The following is a 27967-nucleotide window of genomic DNA, read 5'->3' as shown; positions in this document are numbered from 1 at the left end:
TAAACAGGGCAGTCCATTCTCTAGCTTTGTTTGGAAATTTCCCCTTTCAACAAGTTTAAATCTGCCCCTTTTTAAAAATCTACCCATTAGTCCCAGTTTTGCCCTCTGAGATCAGTCTCCCCCATAACTACTTTCAAACATTTGACAGAAATATCCCATTTCTCCTGAATCTTTTCTTCTGCAGGCTAAACACTCCAAATTCCTTAGATTTACCTTCCTATGACATTACCTTGGATGCACCATCTGGCTTGCCTTTCTCTGGATGGTCTCATACATGTCACATTCTCGTAGAGTCAGCCAGGGGAGGACAGTTTTTCACATACATCTACACATACATCTATACCCACACATTCAGGAAGGTTCTGCTGGGGCCAAGCTTAGAAGCTCACAACATTGATATAACTTAACTGATTTTACTCTACAGAAACCTGAATTTTACAAGATGTCCTTTTAGCCCATTTTGTCCAGAGATTCTTCCAAAGCTGGCACATGTCTCTGACATGAGTCACTTGTGTTTAGCTCTCAGTATATGTGCCCTTGGCATGAAGTTCCAATCTGCACCTAGAAGAATCACGGAAGACATGACCCAAGGACCTGACTAATAACACAAATACAAAATAATACAAATCTGCACAAACTGTGTAGCCCACCAAGTGCTTTAAATTCATCAGCTCACACTCTGGGGATATGATTCCCTGGTTTCCAGAAGAGCTAAGAGGCTCAGGGTGGCTGAGATGTTCCTGGATTGCTGGCAGAGCCGGGGGGTAAAGCCAAATCTCCTGTCTTTGAGGTACAGGGCTCTTTCTACCTGTGACACCTTGCATTTTCCTGAAGGGGCCTGCGGTGGCAATGGCAGTGAAGCAGGCTGTAACTTCTAGTTATTTTCTTTTTATTTGGTTACTTCCATCTAATTTGAAAGCTCATACCAACTACAAAAAGGCATAGAACAAGGTCATCTCTTCAAAGCTTTACTCATTTACAAGAAGGTTGTTTATATTTGTATATTTAAGAATGAAATCACTGGAAGGTTAGTTTTAGATGAAGACACTGTGTTTCCAGAGTCCCTCATAAAAAATACATTCCATTTTAACTTGGAAGAACTACCTACCCTTGCTTTTCCCACTTTTCTTCTTTTGACCCTCAACTTAAGACAAATGCATAACTGGATTAGTGGAAGAAGGGTGCTAGGAAACTACTTTTATTAGGAACTTCTGGGAAAACACCAACATTTCCAAATGCTTTCTCAAAGTCACATTTTCTCAGGTTGATAAGAACTTAACATTTCAAACCTAATTGTTACATCAATTCAGTGACCAGTGAGCTAATTACACACCTAGAAAATACCATTTATTTTCTAGTAAAATTTCTCATAGCAACTTTCAGTAAAATTATAACTAGATCCCTGAGCAATGTTTTAGATTTACTAGAAGGTCTTCTACTTAATGTTTGGGGGGTGAGGCATGGGTTGTCCTAACCTTACCCTTTGCTCTCACAGGACACTAAGTACAATCCAAAATCCAATATGCTCTGAGCTTGCTATTGCTTCATGGAGAACACACACGTAATACTGACATAAATTCTTATTGCACCTACTCCCTGAATTTTGCAAAACTGAAAAATATTAGAATGCAGGGAAAAGAAAAAAAATTGCCTTGCTATACAACCACACTAAACTTAAAAATTATCAAATTTCCAAATGTCTGCTTTTTCACCCTAAAAAATGAGAGCAGTTGGCAGTATCCATTCTCTGTCTTCTGGTGTTGGCCCATTCTCTCTTCCTTTACCCTGAATAAACTCAAACTGATTACAAAGAAACTTCCTATAACACTTCATTCCTGAGCTCATGACCTACATATTAACAATGGTAAAAGCCAAGATTCCCAAAGAAATTACAAGTCACAAAAAAAAGAAGATCATAGTAAAAGTCATATCCTGATATAGTATTAAACTTTTTTTTAACATACAAAAATAATGTACACAGGAATTTTTCAGTAGAATACAATCTTTAAGATCCAAGAGAATATACAAAATGGTTTAATGTAGCCCAATGTATTTTACTATATTTCAGGATTAAATATATTAGAACAGTGAGTCTGAATCTCTTCCTTGAGAAACAATTACTATTAAGGTATAAAACCAACTGGGCAAGGAGGGGCTATTGTTACATTTCAAACAAATCAGTCCATATTTTTAAAAAAACCCTTATCTGTGAAACAGTAACAAAAACACACAAACCAAATGAAAATGTACTAAAATTTAATCATTCATAAAAGCTGTAATTTAATCTGTGACAGTAAAACACAAGAAGCAATATTAGAGTTGGTTTAGTATATTATATATTTTAGCTTTGAAAGCCATAGAAATCAGTTATCCCAGTTTTTTTCCTATAAAAGACCCATTTTTTTCCAAAGCATTATGCACAAACAATTTTAATTAGAATATAATGGCAGAATGATATTCCATAATTTTTAAATATAAAATGAAGTCAATGACTCAAAAAAGTTACTTGCTGCAGTGAGTTTGTGGGGAACTTTTATATAGATTATATCTATATCATTATAGATATAAAGTATAATGGTTTAACTTTTTAGTGCTTGATGGGGGGATTATGATAAAAAGGTCAATATGAAATCATTTAATTAGAGTAGCAATATCTAACATTTGAAATGCATCCATGCTCTTTTGTATAATCATATTAGAGTCAAGTATATTTATTTTCACATCTGTTATAACTTCTATTGCAAAGGAGAAATACTATTGTCTTATTTTTCCAAGAGATATACACAGAGCAATTTTTTCTCCAGGGAACTTGTGCAAACCATTATAAGATCTAGATTCTTCACATAATATATAAAACAGGAGAAGCCTCTTCAGGTATATGTTGTTAATTAATTAATGTATTTTTTGAAGTCTGGAATGCTGGCACTTTCCAATTAGGCAACAGTTCTTCATTCCTGTAATCTTGAATAGGAACATAAGAGAAAATTACTTTCTCGATAGAGAGAACACAAGAACACCCAACAATGAAGCCCAATCGAGGCTGACTGCCACTAGAGGGCTATGCATACTGGAAACACACAAATGCATGCTGCCTGTGGTAGAAGCAAAGCAAGGAAACAGTAAAAGGCAATAAGGCTATTTTAATTTCTCTCCACTATGAGTCCTTTAAATGTAAATCAGATATACAGGCCCAGATTGACTCAAAGGAGGCCTATAAATGGCTTGTGATTTCAGGGCAGGGAGCCTCCACTCTGAAGGTTGGCACCTTCTCTGAAACTGAAAGCCTTAGGGAATTGTCCAAGAATTGAGAAGTTAAGGGACCTGACCAGGGTCACATCGCCAGCAGAGGTGAGAGGTGGAACTAGAACCCAGGACTTTCTGGATCTGAATCTAGCTGTATCCCCTGGATTATGCTGTCCTCATGTTACTGCTTCATCTTTATTTTATATCTGATGGCATGATTTGGGGAAAGAAAAAAAAAGAATGCTATTCTATACAAATTTAATTTTTACCATTAAGGAATCCTGCCCAAATGCTAGATTTTTCATGAACAAATTTAAGATTCTGAAAAGTTCTACTGGGCACAATAAGACACAACATACTTTTTTAGTAGGAACGTGAATTCTTTTATCCCCATAAACCCATGACAAAGGTAACAGATTAGACAGACAGACTACACTAGGGAACCTTCCCAGTGGCCTCTACAAACACCCCATGGGAGGAGGATGGTGCAGCTGCCCTAGTGAGGTCCTTTCTGACGTAGGGTTCCCAAAACCAGCCAACAAACAAAAAAACCCCACTTTGTAAACAGTGAAACTATTCATTCTTGAAGCTTTGTGTTTGTGGATGATAGCACTACACTCTATATACATGCTTAATCAGTTACAGCAAAAACGTGACCAAAAAACGGCTTTATGGCTGTGATCTAACCTAGTACTTTCGTCACCCAACAAGCATGTGTTATGATGTGCTAGGCAGGGAGTGTGCTGTGTGCTACAGGGATAAAGAACAAAAAGGAGACAACATGCACTTACATCAGTACAGACAAGGCACATACAAAGCAGGTGTGTTTCCTGAGCATCCACTGTGAAGTGAAACATATTAACGGTAGAGTTTTCAGAGCTAAGGAAGGTGTGCCAAAGGATGGGTATCAACTCATAAAGCTTTGTGCCCAGGCTAAAATCTTCCCTTTACAAAAAAAAAAAACAACTCAAAAATCCACAATCAAATAATTCCCCCCCAAACAAACAAAAAACCTCCCAATCTATGGGAGCACAAGAGGCCAGCAGACAGTTCCACTTCCACTAAACTTAAGAGGGAATTACAGGTGCATGAAAAAGACTTAAATGGAATTGACTAATCAACTTTAAATCCACAGCCAAAGGGGAGGGGGTAAGCATATATAAATTCTGTATGATATGTGTATACATGTACATGTATACACATAATAGTAACAAATATGTATACACATAAGAACTGAGAACCCATCCTCAACCTCCTAAATGAAACCCCAAGATGCCCACTCTTAAATGGTAAATACTTAAAGTCATTAGGCTATAGAAATATCTAAACAAGATATCTAAGAAAGAAAATAGCTGCTGACTGTGGTTATCACTGAATTATGTCAACCAAAACCAGCTTAATTCTACTTCCACAGCATCTCTTCACTCACACAGCCAGCAGCCTAGTTCAGGCCCTTATCATTTCATGCTTAGAAACCTTGCTACCAGTCAGTGGCCCTGCTTCTAGTCTGTCCTGCCTTAATCCAGCCTCTACATAGCTGCCAGGTTTGTCTAAACATGTAAGCTCCCTCCTCTTTCACCTGCCATTCAGTATTGCCTTTAGAATAAAATACAAACTTCCCAGCTTGGCATTTAATCAATCAACACATATCTGTTGAACATGCCAGGCATTATGCTAAACACTGAGGATACTACAGGTACAAAAAATGCAACAATCTACTCAACACAAACTTCTATTCAAGCTCTTCACAGGTTCACTTATTCACAAGTCTGTTCACTCGTCTTTTTTTTCATATAACAAGGAAACATTCCTGTAGCATCCACTATTTGCCAGCCACTACACTAAGTGTTTCACAAACATCTCGTTTGGCCCTCATACAAACATACCCCTGGGAGGTAGATGCTATGACTTCCCCCCATTTTGCAGATGAGGAAACTGAGGTGAGGAGAGGCACAGGGGGTATCACCCAGCTGGTAAGAGCCTGAGGCTGTATCTGAGCTGTGAGCTCTGTGCCCTTGGGCGTCCCCTAGAGTTCGGGTATTACACAGTACAAAGGTCCAAACAGGCATCATCGACACATTTGGTTCTTGTGTGCTTGGATGGTGTCATGGACAGTATGCTAGCTGTGAAGTTTGAAAGATCAGGGTCTAAACCAAACTCTGAAACTTGGTAGCTGTTTGACTAGGGGGCTTCCCCAAACCCTTCAGTGACAGCCTGCTTGCTTTTTCATCCTGTGTGTGTTTTGTACATGCATACACATACTCTCATGTCTGTTTACATGTTATATCTTGTAGAATGTGAACTCTGATTAAAGTGAGCTTTTTTGTTTTGAACTTCTGTGTCACCAGTGCCCAACACATATGTTTAACATTTATGCTCAACATTAATTGAAATAACTTTTATTCATTTTTAATTCATATGAGAGAAGACTGTAGAGTGGAATGGACAGAAGGCCACTGGGCTCCAGAAAGACCTTGCCTCTGGTTCCTCCTGGGTCACATGCTGGCTGTGTGATGCTGGGCAAGTCCCTTTGCTTCTCAGTGTCCTAGGAGGTTCTTTAAGACTATTACTGGCCAATTGGAATGGAAGAGGAAATGTGTGGATGGGTCTGTCCAAAAAATTCAAGTAATATTCACATTAACTCAGAGAGCTGATGCTTGGAGCTGTTAGCAGGAATCCCCTAAAAGCCATATAGCTAACGCTTTCTGGCTAAATGCTAACTTTTCTAATAAACATGGCTAAGGAGAAGCAGTTACCATCCAGAAGACCATATTTATTGACTTTTTCTCCCTCCTATAAGAATTTGTGATTTTTTTTCCTAGTGTGAATATTCCAGATATTAGCTGAAAACCCTCAACAATCAGAAGATGTTTTTTGAGACATGTTGCAGCCAAAATAATCATTAATCCCTGGATAATTTGGTAATGACGCTCTCTAAACTCAGTGAGTTGGCTTTCCTCTCTTACCTATCTCCTTTAAAAAAAAAAACAGAACTACTTCTGCTATTGGAGTTAATTGTCCACTTTTAAATAAGGGTTCTTAACCTTGTCTGCAACCTCCTCTGGCAGTCTGGTGAAGCCTAGAGACCCCTTTCCAGAAGACTGTTTTCAAATGAATAAAATACAGAGTATCACAATGGAAACCAATTATACCAAAATAAAGATATAATCTCCCTCAACCCCTCACCCTGCCAAATTAATGGATGAGAAGCTGTTGAGAACCTATTTTAGAAGGTTGCTCAGCACTTAGCAGAGTGGTTGGCACAGAGTAGGCACTTAATATTTATTGACTGATTCAGGCTTCTAGGGAATCATGTGTTGTTAGTTAAGTTTAATTTAGTGCAGTAGAAAAGGTAACTTGCTAAATGAACCCAAATGATCTCAAAAGAGTTAGTACAGCTCTCCAGAGGGATCAATTTAGTTCCTTCTCACCAAAAAAAGATGAAGCTTAGGAGTTAACTCTCGACAAAACATTACCATAAAAATCTTTCCAGGCAGTGGATTTGTTTCTAAGTATTGATGGTGACAAACAGAATTATTCAGAGAAATGACATAAGCAATTAAATTAAATTAAACAAGTAGGTTCTTAAAACTCAAATTCTAGCTGGTAGGCAGTCTAAATGTTGCTTCCTCCCAGAAGGCACCCTTAAATTAGTACATATGATACTTAAAGTCAGAGGTTGCCTAGATGTAGTCAGATAAATTTATTTGAAAGGCAGACAAAATAGGCCTAACAAAAGATGATTTGTATAAAAATATGTTTGATGGTTGACAATGCGAATGAAAAGGACGTTCGATGCCCAGGTAGTAACATGGTCAATGAGAGGGATACTTGGGGATAAAGGGTCTCATCTTGGGGTTCCTTTCCTAATAGTCCAATGTCATTGGTAAATGTATACATTTGGGAGAAAAGAGAACTTATCCACTTAAAGAATATTTCAGTCAAAGCTGGCTATATTGCATGATTCCTGGCAGCTTGCTTCAGTCTTTTTTTTTTTCTAGGGAGTTGCTGTTTTCTCATTTGAATGCTGCTTAATTCTCAGTTTTCCTTCTACAACAGCCAGAACCTGCCTAAGCTTGGGGAAGATGGATGAGAGAACCTGATGTTATGGAAATCAGAAAAGACCAGCAACCCTTCACTAAGGTGGAAGCCTGAAGGTAGGGCAAAGACAAACATGATGCTATTATCCTGTGCCCCCCATCCACCTGAAAGCCCTGTGATCTTACCTGGCTCAGAGCTGCTGCACGGTGGGGTCTAAAGCAGCAGGCAGGTTTTCTTTTTAGGTTTCTTCTTTTCCACTGGTGTTTTTCTATTTATTTGTCTGACAAGGTCATAAAATATCTAAAAGAAAAAAACAAAATGGACATTTAGTCAATTAATACTTGGGAATTCATTCCACAAAGATATCCCTCTGATATGCCTTCTTTCAAGACTGCACTTTACATCATTGTTATAAAGGGGGTTGTCTCAGAAAGTACCAAATCTTTCAGGAGACAGTGCATACATAGCAAAACTTATGCTACAGCACAGAAAACAATCCATTGTTCTCAACCAATAAATAAATTAAAGGAAGGATGTATTGGGAAACTAGGAAACCACTGGACTTAACTAAATGGACTTACTGGAAATTTAACAATTAAGAAACTTTATGCTATGTGGAAACTTTATGCTATAAGTTTAATTTTTTAAACTTCTAATGAGGGATAGGGAAGAGGCACAGAAAGACTACTATTGTTGAACTGGTGTGGTTAAACATCATTTGCAATTTGAAATCCTGTCCAAAAAAACTCTTGTAAGCCTAGTTTTCTGGTATTTCTGGTCTGGAACATAGGACTCTATTGTTTGATTTTAATTATAAAAACGAAATGGGTGATGGGAAACTAGGAAACTATCAGATTTAACAAACTGTACTGAGTTAGCTGAATTCATAAGTCCTGATTTCTTTTTCCATATGTGGACTTTTAAAAATCAGGACAATATTATAACAGCATCCCCTCCTTAATTTCACAAAAGCCCAAATTTTAATTCTAATAGGCCTCAATGCCTCGCCAGGTACGGTAGCACAAGTATAGAAGGACCAGCCTTGGAGTCAAGGAAGACTACTAGTTCAAGTTCCATCTCTGACACATACAATCTCTACAAGCCTGCACAAGTAATTTAACCTTTCGGTTCCCTAAACCAGGGCTTCCTGAACATTTTTCTCACGACCCCTTTTCGCATTTCTGCAACTTTCCTTGGCTCTGCATGGGAGTAATGGCATGCACTGTACAAAGTGTGCATCTTTTGTATTCAGAAGCAAGGCTGCAGTGAAGTTATGTGATACAACATGGGCAAGTGCTGCCAGAAACACCTTGAATTCATTATGTGTTTGATTTTGGTCACTGCCTATTCAGAAACTTTTTACAATTTCCAAATTGTTCACAACCCCATGGGTACCTAGGCAAGTCTTTAAGATGACTTGCAGAACAGATGCAGAGTTGCATTAGATGAAGGCTTTTCTCATTAAATGTTTCCTAAGTCAGTGGAATCATATGGCCAGTAAAAGAAAAAAGCCTCCACGTGGCACAGAAAGTAGAGTAAGTTCTTGAAGTAGCACAAGCTTCAAGTCTGAGCATGGGAATGGCCTGAACACCTGCTCTCCCAAGGCTGGCAAAGAGAACTTCAGACACAGTCATCACTAGGGGAGTGAGAGGTTCAGTTCACAACAGCTAAGTTAGCTCATCTACTAACAGAGAGGGTGGGGGTATCAGGAGGATGCACCCACATAGATAAAATCCTAGATCACTTTAATATATATTTGTACCTGTTTATCAATTCCTCCAAAAAAAAAAATTCCAAAGAAACCCGAGAGAGAGAAAGAGAAAGAGAAAGGGGGGGTGGGGGGTGATATTTGTGTACTGACATATCTACTCTGTCCAAGGTGACTTTTAGTCACACTCACCCTTTAAACACTACTCGTTCCTTTTCTACAGGGTTTCTTGAACAGAAAAATGACAGGGTAAAGGAAAGATTACTTTGTTATCTGTGTAGAGAATGGAGATTCTTACAACAACCCTATGAGGTGAGTGGCTCATATTCAGACAACAAGTAACAAGTTTTGAAGTATCATTTAAAGATTTTTCTTTGAAAAAATTATTTCTACCTCAATGCAACAGATGGTTCAGAAAATCCATGAAGCATTACTGGCGGGAGATGGGGTTGAAAGGTCAAGTTTAAAATTAATGCTTTTGGAAGTGTGAAATCACTTGCAATGATTTGAAGTTCCTTCTTACTGCTAATTGAAAGGATAAAAGGAAAATATAATTGAAGTTTTGCATTTTTTCTCTATTTCTAAATTGGGATACCTGGATTCTATTGATTACGTCAGCCCTGGGATGAAGCAGTCGGCTCTCCAGAAAAGTTAGAGCACTCCTGATTGTGTAAACTGATACTCACAGCATTAGTGATGCAGACTAAAAACCAGTTTAAAGAGGTAATTTCAATCTGCTGCCAATACATCTGTGCAGATAACATGTGAAACTATTATATGAGTATTTGCACTGTCCTTTTCCACACAAATTTGCTATGTATTGAATATGAGCAGAAAGCTCCAGCATCAAAATAAAATACTCAAAGAGATGACCCCCTACACAGGATTCTTAAGTCATAATGAGAGAAAAGAATCATAAATAGCCCAAATGATTAAATTGTGAAAAACCATAGCATGAAATTTGTGTTTTCAATCAGGTTAAAACGTTTCTTCGTGATACAGTTTGTTCCAGGCCACATTTATTGACAACTAAAATCACTAGAACTTGAGTGAAGAAAAAATAAAAATGAGTATCAACATATTGGTTATTTGTCCTCAAGAAATTTTCAACAGTCATTATATTGTAGGAACATGAATCTGAAATGGAAGAGACTTCTTGCAGTATATCTCCACCACTTTAGAGATGAGGAAATTCTTCACCTAGAGAGGTTCAGTGTCAGCTGGTGATAGAACTGTGACTATATTTTTTTCTGAAGATTATTTAATAACCCTCAAGACCCCAAACCCAAATTACTATTTCACAATAGGGAAATTCAAGAGTCAAGTAGTTAATATTCAGCAGTAAATAACATAACAGGTACAGCTGAAGAAGGATGTGGGATCCATTAATTTCCTGTTTTTATTTTATCATTTGTTAATGCTAGTTTTCTACAAAAGCTAAGTTTTGGTATTCATGTCCGAGGAGGGAGGAATAGACAACTGGTAGAAAGCTAACTTCTTCTGCCAAGTGTTTGAAGAGGTCCAGGAAGTTCTGGCAAGGGAAGTTAGAGTAGTAGTTATAAATTAAGGAAATCCTGGAGAGTAAAGGCAAATCAAAAGCAGTATCTAAGTCCAGAAAGAAACAGTAACCTTAACATTGGAGCCTAACCACGTAAGTCCACCAGTCCTTTAAATGGCAATGTCATAAACAGATCCAGACATCTCAGATATCACTTTAGGCTCATTTAGCACAACTAAGGCACACATGAGCACCACTCAAACCAAGCCCTGTGAGGCTGGAAGACAGGCCTTCTCTTTTATGGGTCTGTTTACTTTGAAATCAACAAAGACAAGGAGATTCTCTCAGGTTTTTGCTTTGGTGGCCCAGAATTGACATTTATGGTACCATGGAGACACTTGAATCCACATTCATTTTTCCTAGGCCCTAATAATTCCTCTCTTAAAGCACTAAGCTGTGTCTAAAGCACCTGTTCTAGAAATTCCCAACTCAACCCAGGCAGTAGATTATGGACATGGCAGAATCTGGCCCTGGTACAGCATTCCTAAAAAGAGCTACGTTCTCAACGGAGGGTGCAGAGCAGTCTAGAGGTCAGGGACTGGAAAAGGGCTTATGTACCTGCTACAGTCTTAGAGCTATACCACGCTTGAATGATTTGGGTGAATGATGTCTACAAGACAATTAAGTGTATTCACATACATACACATCTTTTCCCTGGAATCACAGTGTCACTGCTCAGGAACACCCCAAGTAAGGTTGTGTAGTTTCCCAGAAGATAGCGTGAATGGATAAACTGTAATGATCTGGCTTAAAGGGCTGTTTCCTTTTAAATCTCTCCCTGATTTCATAATCAAAGAATTGATAGGCAATATTTGGAAAGGAATTTATTTCAATATAAATCTTGATGGAATGGTTTTGGCAGAGCACTTAGTGATAGGCTGTTTAGAGGACATTTAGAACAAAGGTAATGAAAGCTCTATGTTCTTTTCAACATAAATTGAACCATAAATTTATGTGTTCATGTTAAGTAAGTTTTAGATAACTTTATCTGTAAATATATAGTTTCTAGAAATTTACCTAGAAGTTTTAAAAAATTGTTCAAATTCAGATTACTTAGAAAGAGGACAGATATTTTAAAAAGCATTTTTATATTTTGGCAGTTAAGACTGAGGAAAAAGAGAGACAAGTGTTTGCATATCTTAGCAGCTAGAAGTTACCTCATTAACGTTGATCTTTGACTTTGCAGAAGATTCTAAAAAGGCACAGTTACACCACTGTCTTGCTAAATTCTGACCCTGTTCTTTGCCAACTACTCGCTCATCTTCCAGGTCACATTTATTGCCAACCAAAATCATTGGAACCTGAAGGAAAAAAAACACTGAAATAAGTATCAATATATTGGCTATTTATCCTAATGCCAGAAATTTAAGTAAAATTCAATAAAGCTTTTGTGCTTGCCTTTTAATACAAGTCAAAAAGAAAAGTGAAAGAGAGAGACATAAACCTACTAGCTCTATACAAAGTAATACTACGATTCTCTTCTGTGCTGTTGCTGGAGTTGTTTCAGTTGTGTCGAACTGTGGTCTGCCATTTTCTCCAGCTCATTTTACAGGTGAGGACTGAGGCAAACAGGGTTAAGTGACTTGCTCAGGGTCACACAGCTAGTGTCTAAGACTGTATTTGAACTCAGGTCCTACTGACTCCAGGACTGATGCTCTATACACTGTGCCAACTACCTGTCTATCTCTTATGTGCAAAAATATATGAATCACTGATAAACTCTAAACAGAAAATCAGAGGGGATAGAAGCTTTTTAGAATTTAGTTTCTTGAGATCCAAATCCCACCACTCAAACTCCACAATGCTTTAGATTCAAAAATTCAATTTTAACTAAGCTCAAGGACAAACTTTTTGAGATTACATACATTCAAATATATAAGAGCAAGTTTCAGTAAATTGTTTATTACTCTGAAATTACCTCTAATTTAGCATATTACATCATGACCATATAAACAAATTACATATTAACATCATAAGGGGATCCAAAACAAAATAAAACTACAAATATATAGTAGAAAAAACATCAATCTACCAAACAAGAAATAGCACTATTTCATTTATACTTTTAGGACTGTGAATGTATGCAGTCTTAACATTCCCCACAATGTAGCTCTTGGAACAGTTTAGCATTCTAGCCTAAATATTCATTTAAAAAACAGTCAGCACTGGGATTATATGAATCACAATCCTCACTAAATGAAGATCAAAGATGATCTGAAATGCTACTAAAATATATACCTAGAGTGACATCCTCAAAAGCAGTAATTTAAATCTTCAATTGATATTAGAAAAATTCTAGGGATTTATTTTTCTCCCAGAGGCAATACTGATAGGCAAGAAGTTAAAAAAAAACTAAGTGTATAGGAAATGTCTATATTACTCCTGAACTTACACATCAACTCTTCTGTGACATATTCTGCACTAAGCTAGACAGACTTCAAGAGGATTACCTGCAAATGCAAGAAAGCTCGAAGAAAGCAGCTCTCTCAAACTGCTTTAGCAAACAGACAGTTATTGCTGACAAGGCAGGGAAAACACTATTAATAAAGACAGTTTAAGCCCAGGGGGTGTGTGTGCATAAACAGAGAAGAAATAAATTTAATATCTACAATTGGAAAGAAGCCTGACTCGGGATTGGGGACAACATTCCACCCACCATTCCGAGTTCTGCTCTCTGGGAACAAGCAGACCAAGTCCAACCCCATTTCCCCATGACAAAAATCATGTATGTCCTCCACTAAGTCTTCTCTTATCTATGTAAATATCCCAGCTCGAATATGAAGCTGTAGGAAACGGTTCATTTGTAGTCAGAGGACCTGGAAGCCATTTCTAGCTTTCTTACTATTGGTGTCACCTTGGGTTCACAATCATTCTGGACCTCAGTTTTCTAATCTGTAAACTGGCATTAAAAGAGATCACATCTGAGGTATCTTCTGATTCTGACTCTAGAACCTGTCTGGCAGCCGTAACTAAAAGGCCAGTTTGGGAAGGAGAACAGAGAGCAATAACAATCAAAATAGAGAATCTGCTTGTATGTAGTTTGCCTCTCTTGTTCTTTCTACTTTAAATGACTCAGAGCGCTTGACCTAGTAGAGTGATCCACAGAATTACTGTGAAGACCAAATGAGATAATGTTTGTGAAGTGCTTAGCACAGTGCCTGCCACTTAGCTTGTTCTCTTCCCCCCTTTCTCCCTAATTTATTACAGTACCACACTGTCTTAGGGTAGCCAGGTGGTACAGTAGACAGAGTGCTGGGCCTGGAATCAAGATGACACAAGTTCAAATCCTGTCTCAGACACTTAACAGTTGTGTGATCCCAGGCAAGTCATTTAACTGCTGTTTGTCTCAGTTCCCTTATCTGTAAAATGGGGAAAATAACAGCACCTATTTACCAAGGCTGTTGTGAGGCTCAAAGAAAATAATCAATTATAAAGCTCTTGGTACAGTGCCTGATACACAATAAGTGCTATAATAATAATGATGATGGTGATAATTATTACTGTCACTATTGTTAGTAGAAGACACAAGAATGGTACAAGTAGGATGGGAATTTTCTTATTTGAGAAAATTCTAGTGAAACGGTTTTATCAAAAAAAACCCCTCATAATTCAGGAACCCACAATTCAATTCTCATTATAGAAGAACAATGTTTCTGGTCTTTAACATTAACCATGCTAAGAGTGGCATCTTTATAGCACCACCTTCTATCAGTATAAAAACAGAGGCTTTAAACCTCTTGTGTGAGTTAGCTATGAGAAGGAAGATAACTTAGTCATTAGGTCATGGTTGGTTATGAGTCATATACATTTTTTCCTCATGCAACATTACCCAAGGTTAAAGATCTGAGTAGACACATGCAGATCCTATTAATAATTATACAGAACATAAAACCATGGAATATAAAAAACAAAGGTACAAACATTTTTATTTTCTAATTTATACCAAGGAGAAATTCTTTGTAGCTCAAAAGAGAGTTAACCTGACAGAAATTTCCCTTCTGCTAAGATCAAATATATAAGAATGGGCTTAATTATCTACCTAAAAGTTAACAGACAAAATAGCTAAAATAGTTATCATTCTGATTATATAAGAGAAAAGATAGCATGTTTAAAATTTTAAAAAGTAGTTAATTAAAACCCTCAAGCAACTGAGGGAGAAAGAAAAAATAAAAATTATTTCATTACTATTACTTTAATAGGCATTAGTTATGCACCTAGTTTTGGGATTTAAACACTCACCCGCTTCATGAAGCCTTCCTCAACAACTCTGTAGTGATATAGCTTTTCTTCAACTCCCTCTTTGTGGGCCTTTAGAGGATCTAACACTTGCACTAGTGCAATTATATGTCCAGTACAATTAGGTACCTTATATCAGGATCTTGTCTGTCACTGCTATGAGGGAGTGAGTCTTATACTTTACACTCTTCAGAGCATCTAACACTTTGTACAATTAACTGATAAAAAGAAACTTGCTTATCTGACTATGGAAGAATTTTGGTGCTCAGGGGGGATAAAAAAGTATTACTTACATCTTCTGTATCTTTAACTCGCAAAATCTGTTCCCTCAAGTCCTGTAAGTCATTAAACGTGGACTGAGCTGTAATAGAATATACTAGTGCAAACCCTTGGCCATTCTTCATATACAGATCTCTCATTGCTGTAAATTGCTCCTATAATAAAAAATGAATGTGAAGATAATGACAAATTTTGATTTATGTTAATTAATTGGAATCTTTTTTAAATTAAAAGAGTTTAAGAATCCTTCAGTTATTTCATGGCAAGGAAAATAAAATGTAACATATAGATTTTATAAACAAATCTTTACCTATATGAAAAAAATGCTTCTATTTTTCATCCAGGGGACAAACCATATAACTCTAGAAATAGAAGAGTTACGTAAAATGATCCACTTCCAGTTTCCCTCTTACATGGAATATGTCAACCAAATTTTTTTCTCAAAGAACAGTGCATCTCCCCATCTATACCTTTGACTCCATGCTATATAAACTCAGACCATGACCTACATTTTAAAAAATGAATTAAAAATGTTTGCCAAAGCCACAGTATCTCCTCGACTGGGTCACCTTCTGAGAACTTTTCCAATTCCTAGACTACAATCCTATGATTAGTTTAAATCATTCAAGAAAGAAGGCTTCTTTTCTGTAAATCTCCATGGAGAACTGACAATCTCCTTTGGTGGCTCATACCAGTGTTTAGCATCCCAAAAGTCAAGAGGCTCTTATATTAAATTATCCTCTGTTTTACTTAATACCTATTTAGTTTTGTTTAGGAACAGAAAGTAATGCAATAATTATAGAAATTACAACTAGGGATATGTAAAATGAGCTAGAAAATTATTGGTAGGAAGTAGAAATTTTCTATCTTCAGAATTTCTGGGAATAGATTTTTTTTTAAATTATATTTTATAAACTACTATGATACTAAATTCAGTAAATTTCCAGCTTATTTATCATCTGGTTGACATCAAATAATTTAGTGGAAATGATCGGCTTATTTAATTACAAATGTTAAATATTTATACTACTATGACTCAATCTTCCCAGCTATCTGGCTGCAAGGTATATTACTTATTTAATCACACCACTAATAGAAGTTTCATTAGTACCTATAACATTATTCCTATGGAAAAATGCATTTTGAATTCTAAGCAATTAACTCACAAAGCACAGCAACATAAACTTTTAAATAAGTTGGGGAAGTATGTGTATATGAAAAATGAACTCCTATATGGGTGGTTTGCTGAGGTAGGCAATACAACTAAAACTCTTTCGTTAATGATAAAATAAAATAATTTTTCACTCAGATCCTACAATGTTTTTGCTTCACTTGTAAACAGTGCATGAGAACTCTTTTCAGAAACGAAGTTGCTGATATTTTTAAAAAATCAAAATTATCATCTCTTAATAAAGATGAATAATTGTGGTTCCCAAGGTAGGTTTCTCTTTAAACTTATAGTGAATGTTTTCTATCTGAAGAGAAGCTCTTGGCATAATCCTCACACTTAAACAACTCATTTAGAGGGATAGGAAACAACAGGCAGATATGAGCACAACATAAAATAATAAGGTGTTACACAGGAATTAAATATACCACAAAGAACTTAATATGCTTAAGAAAATTTAATCAGTCCTAAATTAGGAAGATTTATTTTTAATCACAACAAAGATTTTTTTTTCATGGTAGGATTAATCTAATGACAACTTTTATTCAATATCCAAGTTATTAAGTCAAAGTTTCATAGAAAGATAAAACATCCTTACTGTCCCTGCTGTATCGAGGATTTCAAGCATACACTGTTGGCAATCAACTTCTACTTGCTAGAGAGAAAAAAAAAGATGGGATGAGAATTAAGTGGCAACATCCAACTTTTTGCCCCATTTCCCTCCCACCTATACAGAGTAACTTGTTTAATTATAATTTACTGGTGGCTCAAGAACCCCTTAAAATGAAGGCTATTTGATATCTATTCATATCTATTTAAAAGATTTCACTTAAAACTGTGTGTAACATTATGCATACCCAATCCTATTACTCTAATGACTTATAATTTACCCGTACAGAAAACATTCTCCTAAATGTGCAATGGAAAGATCACTGGACTTGGAGTCACAGAAGCTGGGTTCAGGGCCCAGTTTTGTTATGCAAAAACCTATGGTATTTGGGGCAAGTTCACTTAACGTTTCTGGTCTCAGTTCCCTTCTCTATAAAACAAGGGGCTGGATCAGAAGACATAAAGTCTTTTCCCAGTACTAATTTGTGTTCTTATGATCCTAAGATGAGGCTAACATGGGAACAAATCTTGTGATACTCTAGATACTGCAGTACTTCAAGTAATGATGTTTCTGGGGAACTGTAGGCATTCCAGTAGTTTACACTGCAGAGTCTTAAAAAAGCTTTTACTATCTCCAAGCACACACACACAAAAAAAACATCAAACCTTCAAAAGTACGTCTTTGCTACTATTTTTATAGTTGGTTTTGAATGAAGGCAGATCAGAGACGGATGGAAATTTAACAACACTACCTTTTACAGGAACCCTAATCTGCATTTTGGAACCTCCTTCTCATGGTGCTGGTGACAGGAAAGATAGCACCAAAGTGACCCAAGAAAGATTCAAGTAACATATAATTAATTTATGACAGTGTGGAATTATTCCATAATTTCTCAATTTAGTAAGTGTAAAACTTCACATATATTTTATTTTTAATGACAGATATTGTTGTCAATTCCACACACTGAAGATTTCATTCAGCAAAAGTTATGGCACTCTACAACCATATCATGACAACTTCCAAAGAACACCTTTTTTCCATTTGTACAAAAATGGTCTCTGATTTGAACACTGCTCTCTCCAATGATCTTTTAACACATTCTCTTTTTTTCCCCTCATAATAACATGAAAATGGGAGGAAAATTGGTAAAGACTGTCACAGCACTTTATAGCTACACAGTATGGCTATTTGCCAAGACCAAACTCATAGTTCTTTGAGTTTTAAAAAGGACAAGGTAATACTTTTATAGTCAAGCAACAAAATAAATATAAGGCAATTTTATAACCACTTAATGATTTCAAGCATGACCATTATGGAAATTTTATTATGAAGAAATAGGTAAAAATCAAAAGCAGATCTATTGTAAAGATGTTGAAGTACTTTTTCCTCCACATAAAAATTTCTTCTAGAAAAATGTGACTATTACCATAGTTTTAAGTTTTATCCTTCTACTTAATATTTAGTTATAAGATCTTCAAAATAGCAATAGACCACTGAGAAACTGTAAGATGGCACAGATCTGTGAATTTAAGAAAGTTTTAAGTATTTAAAAATATACATATGACTCATGCAGAGAATTTGTATCCAATTTAATAACTTGTTTTTAGGCAGCAATTTTATGTATCAAGATTTCAAGTTATAAGAAAACACTAGTGCAAATGTTGAGACAAGTTCCATAGCTTACCTTTCTGTAGGAGTCTTCTATTGTAGGGTCATATTTTTCAACAAAGATTCCTTGGACAAACTGTACTGTCTAGAAAAACAAAAGTGGAGAAAAGTTAAGCACTCAAGAATCAAACCTCCTGACAAAAGCTAACAGTTAAAAAGAAACCACAGTTCAATTAAATCATGATTTTTGTAGTTTTTACAGCTCTTTAATATCTTTAGCTTCTATACTATGACATAAATCATAATACTAAGAGTAAGATAAATCTAGTTCAAATTACAGCATATTTCAAAAAGAGGACTATATGTAAATATTCAATGAAATTATGTAAGTCAACATATTTAATCAGGGAATTGATAATCTATTTCTTTGGAGACAATTCTAGGCAATGAGTATAGCTGATTATGTACCAAACTGGACATCTATACCATCCTTAAACTCATACCTCTGCAGTACAACTCTGAAAGAGCACCTCTGAAAATCAGAAGACAGAGGGACGACAGTTACCTTCAAGTAGAATACATATCCCATAGTAAATTTCACTCGGTTTAACTCTGACCATAAAAACTAAATATCACTTCACCATTTAACAGCAGTGAAAATGTGAGAAGTCATTTAAATGATCAATAATACTGCCACCTCTACATATGGAAATGTCTAATATACAGTAAAAAATGCTTTTTTAAATATTACATGAATGAATACATACTAGGTACACGTCCGAGAAAAATGAAAATTCACTTTTATGAATTCTCCTCCTATCACTTTATTCTTAATACCCCTACAGCACCCGCATATCTGCTAATTTCAAAACAATTTCTGAATGAGTTAAAACCAGGGCAAAGAAGCCAACAGTCCTATGTAAAGTCTTAGAAATGTTGTTTAAAAGTTAACTGCACTGTTCTTAGATTTTGCTGAACTTTTCCTCTATAAGAATTATGTAGGCTGGAAACAAGGAGCCTTGTATCTTTTAAGTAAAGGACAGTTATTTTTATATGTATATATATATATATATATGTATATATATATATATATATATATATATATATATATATGTATATGTATATGTATATGAAACAAAAATTCCCTTAGATAGTTTTAAGAAATTTTCCTTTTTGGAATAGGTTAGATACACTCACACCTCACCTCACCCAGAAGAATATTAACTTTCTCTTGAGGAACCATTACTTTTCAAAGGAATCTTATCATATATGAAATTGAAATGTCAAATAAACCTTCCTGTACCTTTCTCTGTAATTATTTGATCATTCTTTCTCACATTCCTTCCAGGGATTATTATTCAACTCCCACCTCTTGGCATGAGTATCCTTCAAGGCTCAATTCTGGGACCTCTTCTCTCCTTTCTCTATATACTCTGCTATGATAACAAAGTTTTATTACCTCTTTCTCTTCCAGTCCTTGTGATACTGAATTCCCAGATCTGTAAGAGTAAACCACTCCTCCTTGTACTCATTTATTCCAGATACTTTGATCCATTTCCCATTGGAACTCTGCCCATTGTGCCTTCTGGAACTTGTATCCCAGTTACATACTTCTCTTCATTTTAGACCTCTTTCTCTTGGGCTCTTTCCATCTTTACCTGTCAGACATATATGGCTCCCTTCAAAATAACACCACATCCTTAACCACTCTCTCTAGCTTTCTCTCCTAGGTCCTGGAAGGTGAGTCAGTATACTCCTTGGTCTCCCAATATCACTGTCATATTTACTTTGTTGCCACTACTCAACAGCCTCTCTTTTGAGGTTCACTTCATTGAACTCTATCACAAAATCCAGATTTTTAGTAACAGGTATCTATTGGTTCTTAAACCATTCTTTCCTTCTCAAGAAGTTAGGTACTTGGCTCACAGTTTCCCCTTTACAGTCCAATTCCATGTAATCTGATATCTGCACAAGGAACTTAAGTAACCTCTCAATCTCATACAACTCAAACTCCTACAATTTACTCTTCTGTACTTTGTCTCAGTCCTACACACAGATGATTAACATCCTCAAAAACTCAAGTCACTTTATGAGATACCAATTTTCTATGATTCCCCTTCTCTCTATGCCTTTCCTCTCTCTAAATTTGTTCTCCCTCACTGAGATCACTGATCCCTCCATCTCTCAGTACTCTCTTAGGCCATGAAGGCTGCTCTAAGTTCACTTGTCTCCTTTCTTGACCTTATAGTTAACCAATTCAATTCTGCAACATCTTCTACTCATGAATCCTTTGTCCTATTGTTCTGAGGTATACTGCAAGTGGCTTTTCTAGTGGTGAGTTATCATCCCATCCCTCCCTCCTTTTTGCTTGAGCCTTCCCCCTCAGATTACCTTAATTTACACTGTAAATACCTTGTTAGCATGTAGTTTCCCCCATTAAAATGTTTCTGCCTTTCTTTGTATCCCTGGTGCTTAGCACAGTGCCTTGTACTTAAAGCACTTAATAAATACTTTCAGACTAAGAATCCTGCCAAACCCCAACCAAACTCCCACTTTCACCTTCACTCCTACTCATGTATTGCTGAATGGAGCTAGAAGAAATCATGAAACCAAGAGGAATGAGACCACTACATATTTGTCATCTAATCTCAACTGGGACCTCACTAAAGAAAGACAGTCTTTAACTCCTCCTTAATTGAACTTTTCCCACTCTCAGGAGGTCATTCCAAACCTTTACTCCTCTCTCCAAGGCTCCAGTTCCCCAATCTTCTGGGCTAAAGATCTAGCCTCCTCCCTTACTGAGAAAAGAGAGATCATTCTCTGTGGAATCTCTCTCCTCCTCATGAAAACCTTGTGACAAAATCTCCCATGATCCCCTTCTTTACTTTTGTCTCTGGTAAAGAAAGGGCTGACTTTTCTCACTAGAACCAATTTCTCTGTATGTATCTATTCTTCCTGCCCCTCAAACTTCAGTTTATTTCCCTGCTTGTTTACAAACATACTCTATTCTCCTCCATCCTTAAAAAACCTTCAGCAGATCCTACCATCCCCTCAAACTATTATTCTATATCTCTCCTTTCCTTCTCTGCTAAACTCCTAGAGAAATGAATCTATATTCAATGGTTCTACTTCCTTGCCTCCTACTGACTTCTCAACCCTTTGCCATCTGGTTTCAGATATCATACAACAGTTACTGCTCACTCCACCTTACTGATGATTTAACTGCCAAGTTTGATGGTCTATCTTATCTTCAATCCTCAACCTGCTTGACCTCTCTTTAGCATCTGACTCTACTAAGCACATTCTACAAGGGAAAGGAAAGGATTAAGAGAGAAGGGTTGGGGACAGGGGGAAGGAGAGATAGAGAGGGAAGAGAAAATAATTCATTCCTTGTTTTATTACTAGCAATTTCACAGCTTTCTCAGTTTCCTTAATTGGTTCACCACTCATATCATCCCGCTAACTGTAAGTGTTCTCCAAGGCACTGCTTGTGGGTTCTCTTTTCTTCTTTACTCTTTCATTTGGTATAGCAATCAACTCTCATTGGTTTACTTATCTCTGTGGAGATGACCCCCAAATCTACAGTGTATTTATCCAGTCCTACTCTCCCTCAAGTTATAGTCACACATCTACAACTGCTATCAAATTGGTTGCCTACATTTTCAACTCAACATATTAAAAACATAACTTGTTATCTTTCTCCTTAAACCCATTTCTATTCTAAACTTACCTATCAAGCAACATCATCCTTCAAGTTACCCAGTCAGGCAATCTTGTCATTCTAATGTCAACTGCCCATTTTTATCATGTTGTTTATACCCTACAGGATATCTCACTCAACCTCTTTCCATTACTCTCACACTTTTCAGTTTCTATCACCTCATCCTACTTGGTGTCCTTGTCTCAAATCCATCCTCCACACAGATGCCAAAATGAATTTGCTAAAGTGCAGGTTTGAACATCTCTTCTCCTCAATAAACTCCAATGCCTTGCAAGTGTCTCTAGGATTAACTCCTCCTTTTAGGGTTTTAAAGTGCTTCACAAAATGACTCCAATTTACCTTTACAACTTCAACTTCATTATATATTATTCTGCTTTCTGCACTCTATAGTCCAGCAATACTGACATAGTTATTGTTCCTCATATAATACTCATTTCTGGCCTTCATGCCCTTCTCTCTTCTACCTCTGCCTCTCGGAATCCATTTCTTTCAGGACTCTATTCAACTGCCTTACTTTATACATGAAACAATTCCTGAGCACCCTATGTGTTAGTGCCCCCTTCAATTAACCTTGCATTTACTTACTTATACACATGTTGTCTAATATAACACAAGCTCTTTGGCAGCAAAGACTTTCAATGCCTGATGTTTAGCCCAGTGTGGCATGTATAGACAGGAACTTAAATGTATGCTGACTGATGATCTCATCAATTCCTATATTTTCAATGACCAATTCTACACTAATGATTCCCAAAATTTATTTATTCAACACTAATACCTCTGACTTACTCTTTACGGTGGTTATTCTTACACAGTTCAGGCAAAAACTGTTAAACAAGTCCTCCAAACATCTATTTCTAAGTGGTCACTGAAATTCCCCTTCCTGCTCAATGACAATGTTTAGGGCTATCCTCTCTTAATTCATTCCCTCCCTTTACTGATACCACTGATGCCCAGAACACCTATCCAGTCTTGTTTCCCACTTCTTCACCTTAGTTCAAGTCCAGTGTAGGATCTATAGTGGTGGTACAAGTATTATGAAATGGAAAAAGAGGTAGGAGAGAAAGACAAATTATTATAACTTCTTAGCTTGTTACACTCTCTTCTCCCTGCTGGTGTTCCTCTCTCCATTCCCCCCATCAGTTCTGGTCCTAGCACCAGTGTTTCTGTCCTCTTCTCATCTCAGTTCAATTCAACACACATTTATTAAGTACTTATACATGCTGGGCACTCTGCTAGAGACACAAAGGCAAAAATGCCTTGCCACCAAGTAGTTCATGGTCTACTGAGTTATAGCCATCATTTATACAGTTCTTGAAAGTTTACAAAGGACTTTACAAAAATTTTCTGATTTGATCCTCATAACAGTTTTATGAGCTAAGTGCTACAGATACTACCTTATCTTACAGATGAGGACTCAGGAGGAGAGGGGTTAAGTGACTCATTCATGGTCACACAGAGATTTTCAGTGTCTCTGATGAGATACAAACTAAGGTCTTTGTGACTCCAAGTCTAGCATACTTCCACTATGCCAAGTGGTCTCTCAAACTACTTCTCCACTCCAGGCCTCTTGTGGTAAAATGCTTGGTACAAACTTCCTTTAGGAAAAAGGAAAATAGAGTCTGGGTTTTTCTCTGAGATATAGGTGAATCTTACGTTAGAACCTGATGTACTAAATAACCACCTATTTAAGAACTAGTATAGACCCTTAAGCGATCATTTTGTTCAGTTTCTTCATTTTACAAATGAGAAAACAAAGCAAATAAGTGAAATGACTTGCCCAAGCTACTATGGTCTCAAGACTGGAATTGGAGCCCAGGTCCTTTGGCTCCTAATCCAGGGCTTTTTTGTGCTACATATTACCCTTTGTCTTTTTTACGGAGTCTGAATAAAAAAAGAAAGTGAAAAGCTGGGTGAAGATGTTGGAGAACTAAACACTATAATGAAAAAAGATTTGAATGGGACAAAGATGAAGATGTAATTGTAAAGAAAAGTATGAAAGATGAGGGCCCAAATACAAGAGAAAAATCAATGCCTAAATCCATTTGAGATCTAATGAATTTAAGGAATAACTTTTATTAAAACAGTCAGATTTTTTGAAACTTCGTGACTTTTCCCTTTTGTTATTTTTAATCATCTGTTTCTTCCGAGTAGCTAGTCATAATCTCTTAGAAAACCTCAAAACGGTTTTGTTTCTGCTTTAAGGACAGGAGGCTATGGGACAAGGACTGAAAACATGTTATAGTCCAGAAGTATCAAAGACGAATTCTGTCAAATTACATTAAAATATAATTGGGAAATATTTAACAAAATAAAAATACAATAGATAATGCTAATATGTGGTTTTCTAAGTCATTATGTGGCCTGCAGGGATTGTTATATATGATTTAGTAGCCCCATTTCCATTTGAGTTGGATGCCACTGTGGTTCTAGTCCATGGTTGGCCAAAGGAGGAAAGAAAATCTGTCCAGAAGCAACAAATGGTCGTAATAGGGAAAGATGTAAATAGGCTAATCCTTAGAAAGCCCCCCGCCAGTAAAAAGTAGGAATGATGGGAATAAGCACTTAATTAAGCATATAGTATGTGCCAGGCACTGTGCTAATAAGCACTGTACAAATTTTTGTTTTTCAGTCATGTCCAACTCCTTGTGACTCCATTTCGGTATTTTCTTGGCATAAATACTCAAGTGGTTTGTCATTCCTTCTCCAGGTCATTTTATATATGAGAAAACTGAGGGCGAGTTGTTTTGCCCAGGGTCACATAGTTGTCTGAGGCTAGATCTGAACTCAGGAAAATGAATCCTCCTGACTCCAGGACCAACACCCTGTTCACTGTGCCACCTGGAAGCTTCTGTAGAGATAGTACTTCAGAAGAGAAAGATGGTGCCTAAAGAGCCTTCTTAAATCAAAAACTCTAAGGCATTAAATTAAAACAAGTCTGAGGTATCACCTCACACCTATCAGACTGGCTAACAATGACAGAAAAAGAAAATGCCAAATGCTGGAAGGGATGTGTAAAAATCAGGACATTGATACAGTCATTGTTGATGTAGTTGTGAACTAGTCTAACCATTCTGGAGAACAATTTGGAACTATACCCAAAGAGTTATAAAACTGTGCATACCCTTTGACTCAGCAATACCACTACTAGTCTATATTCCAAAGACATCAAAGAAAAGGGAAAAGGACCTATGTGTACAAAAATCCTTACAACATTTTTTGTGGTGGCAAAGAACTGGAAATTGAGGGGATGCCCATTAATTGGAGAATGGCTGAACAAATTGTGGTATATGATTGTGATGGAATACTATTGTGCTATAAGAAATGACAAGCAGGATGCCTTCAAAAAAACCTGGGAAGACTTGTATGAGCTGATGCAAAGTGAAGGGAACTGAATCAGGAGAACCTTATACACAGTAACAGCAATATTGAAGGTATGATCAACTGTGAAAGACTTAGCTACTCTCATGAAGACAATGATCCAATATTGCTTGTCTTCTCAACAAGGGGGTGGGGTGGGGAGAGAATTTGGAGCTCAAAGTTTTAAAAACAAATGTTATAAAATTGCTATCCACCTCCAGAAAGAGAAGTGCTGAACTCTGAGTGCAGATTAAAGCCTACTTTTTTCACTTTTCTTATTTTTGTGTGCATATGTGTTTTCTTTTGCAACATGGTTAGTATGGAAATATGTTTTGCATGACTTCATTTGTACAATACATATTGCTTGTTTTCTCAATGGGTATAGAGGGAAAGAAGGAGAGAATCTGGAATGGAAAATTTTTTTAAATGAATGTTAAATTTTTTTTACATGTAATTGGTAAATAATAAAATAAAATATATTTTTTAAAAAAAGAAAGAAATGTCAGGCATTATACCCAGGAATGATATCCTGATATACCCTAACACAGCTCCTCACTACTACCATTCCTGAATTTCAGAATTCCAGACTTAGAATTGACCTTGGAGGTTTTCTAATCCAAACCATAAATGAATAAGAATCCCCATCATCTACCTTCTCTGATTAGACTCCTGAGCTTTGAAAGTCAATTATACCACATTGCTGAGTCCATTACAAATTTTTTTATCTAATTTCAGCTGAGACCGTGCTACAGTACTGCTATTTGTTTTTTCTTGATTTTCTATCCCAATTTATCTTAGTCACTCCAAGTCTTCTCAAGCCCTCAAATACTTTCTCTACCCCACTTAGAAGATATTTTTAAACCCCTAATTTATTGATAAAGATATATTGACTCTCCTTCAAACACCCTAAACTTCTAGTTCCTCAACTTATTCATTTCTCATGACCTCTTCCTCCACCTCACCTCAGCCACATATATAGTCATATCCTTGATCTTGTCATCACTGATGAATGTCTCACCTCTATGTTCAAGAATTCTAAAATCCCCTTTTCCAATAATAATCTATTGGCTTTTCACCTCTCCTTCTACCTTCCCTTATAAAACCCTAGTTTTTGTTAGCATCATCATCTCCAAACCTTTAACCCCTCAATTCCCTCCTAAGCTATCTCCCCAGTACTAACCACTTTCTCTTTTCTTCATCTTGACCCCTTGGTGAACCAATGTAATTCATCACTGTCTTCCTCTCTTGAATCCTTAACCCCCTATCATGTTGCCAATTATATCCAGTCAAGTCTCAGCCTTGGAACACTCATCACTCCCACCATTTGCCACCTTCACTCCTACACACATACTGTTCAACAAAGATGGAGGAAATCACTCAACCATTCTGGCTGGGTCCACTACAAATTTATGTTACACAGCCTCTAGACTGGGCCCTCACTGCTGCTAGGTAATTATATTATACCTCCCTTCTCATTATCCCACTCTCAAAGCAGCTCTTCCAAACCTTTTCATCCCTCCTCAACTCATCACCACCTTACTCTTAGCTGAGAACCTGGCTTCACAGTTTACAGAAAAAACTGAAATCATTAGCCATGAATTCCATCTTCATTCATCTATCTCTCAGGTACCTTCTGCTACTCTTTCTTTCTTCACCTCATCTCACATGATGAAGTGGCCTTACTCCTACCAAGGTTAACCCCTCTACTTGTTCAAATGATCTCATTCCAATCTGTCTCCTCTGACAGACTGCCCCCTTTGTCATACCCACTCGATTTATTTTCAATCTCTCCCTGTCTCCTGGCTCACTTCCTACTGCTTTTAAACACGAGCATGACTCGCCCAGGCTGAAAAATACCTCATTTGAACCCCACTGTCATCCTATAGCTTTTCTGCCCATTGTAGCTAAACTTAAAAAGGCTGTGTACAACAGGTACCTCCACTTTCTCTCCTCCCAATCTCTTCTTAATCCCTTATAATTCAGCCTCTAACCTTATTTCACCAAAATTGTCCCCCCCAAAGTAGCTAATGATTTTGTCTGCCAAATCTAATGGCCTTTTTTCTCAATTCTCGACACTGCTGATCACTCTCTTCTCCTTGATTCTATCTTCTGTCTAGGTTTTCAGGACACTACTCTGCCCTGGTTCCCATCTTATCTATCTGATCACTCCTTCTCTGTCTCCTTTGCTGGATCCTCTTCCAGGTCATGCCCTCTAATATGAGGTATCCCTTATGTTCAGTCCTGGAATCTTTTCTCTTCTCCTTCTATACTACTTCACTTGATGATTTCATAAGCTCTCATGGATTTAATTATCATCTCTATGCTGATGATTTTCAAATCTATTCATTCTGCACCAATCTTCCTTCTGACCTCTAATCTCACATCTCTAAACTGCCTTTTAGACATCTCAAACTGGATGTTCAGTAGACATCTTA

General features: G+C 36.8%; 1 protein-coding gene and 1 long non-coding RNA gene across 4 annotated transcripts in view; one reads left to right on the top strand and one right to left on the bottom strand.

Moving 5' to 3' along the window:
- Positions 1 to 2239: 2239 nt before the first annotated feature.
- RAP1A (RAP1A, member of RAS oncogene family) overlaps positions 2240 to 27967 on the bottom strand; it is a 91888-nt gene continuing 66160 nt past the window's right edge. For both annotated transcript variants that reach the window (XM_072644343.1, XM_072644344.1), the window contains exons 3-8: positions 18528 to 18596; positions 16832 to 16888; positions 15080 to 15220; positions 11708 to 11851; positions 7470 to 7584; positions 2240 to 2961 (exon numbers count right to left, since the gene is read on the bottom strand). In XM_072644343.1, the coding sequence (XP_072500444.1) occupies positions 7498 to 7584; positions 11708 to 11851; positions 15080 to 15220; positions 16832 to 16888; positions 18528 to 18596 (498 nt within the window). In that variant the 3' untranslated portion in view covers positions 2240 to 2961; positions 7470 to 7497. The remainder of the gene's footprint in view (positions 2962 to 7469; positions 7585 to 11707; positions 11852 to 15079; positions 15221 to 16831; positions 16889 to 18527; positions 18597 to 27967) is intronic.
- LOC140527428 (uncharacterized) overlaps positions 6748 to 27967 on the top strand; it is a 56674-nt gene continuing 35454 nt past the window's right edge. The window contains exons 1-4 of one of the 2 annotated variants that reach the window (XR_011974798.1): positions 6748 to 7046; positions 7303 to 7400; positions 9216 to 9304; positions 9611 to 9861. This is a non-coding gene — a long non-coding RNA (uncharacterized lncRNA). Of the gene's footprint in view, positions 7047 to 7302; positions 7401 to 9215; positions 9305 to 9610; positions 9862 to 27967 lie in introns of those variants that run through there. The other variant, XR_011974797.1, reaches the window with a different exon arrangement.

The sequence above is a fragment of the Notamacropus eugenii genome, chromosome 2 (genome assembly GCF_028372415.1).
Source record: "Notamacropus eugenii isolate mMacEug1 chromosome 2, mMacEug1.pri_v2, whole genome shotgun sequence".
Lineage (NCBI taxonomy): Eukaryota > Metazoa > Chordata > Mammalia > Diprotodontia > Macropodidae > Notamacropus > Notamacropus eugenii.
Note: the sequence above shows the minus strand (reverse complement) of the source record. Positions and strands in the feature narration are given on the sequence as shown.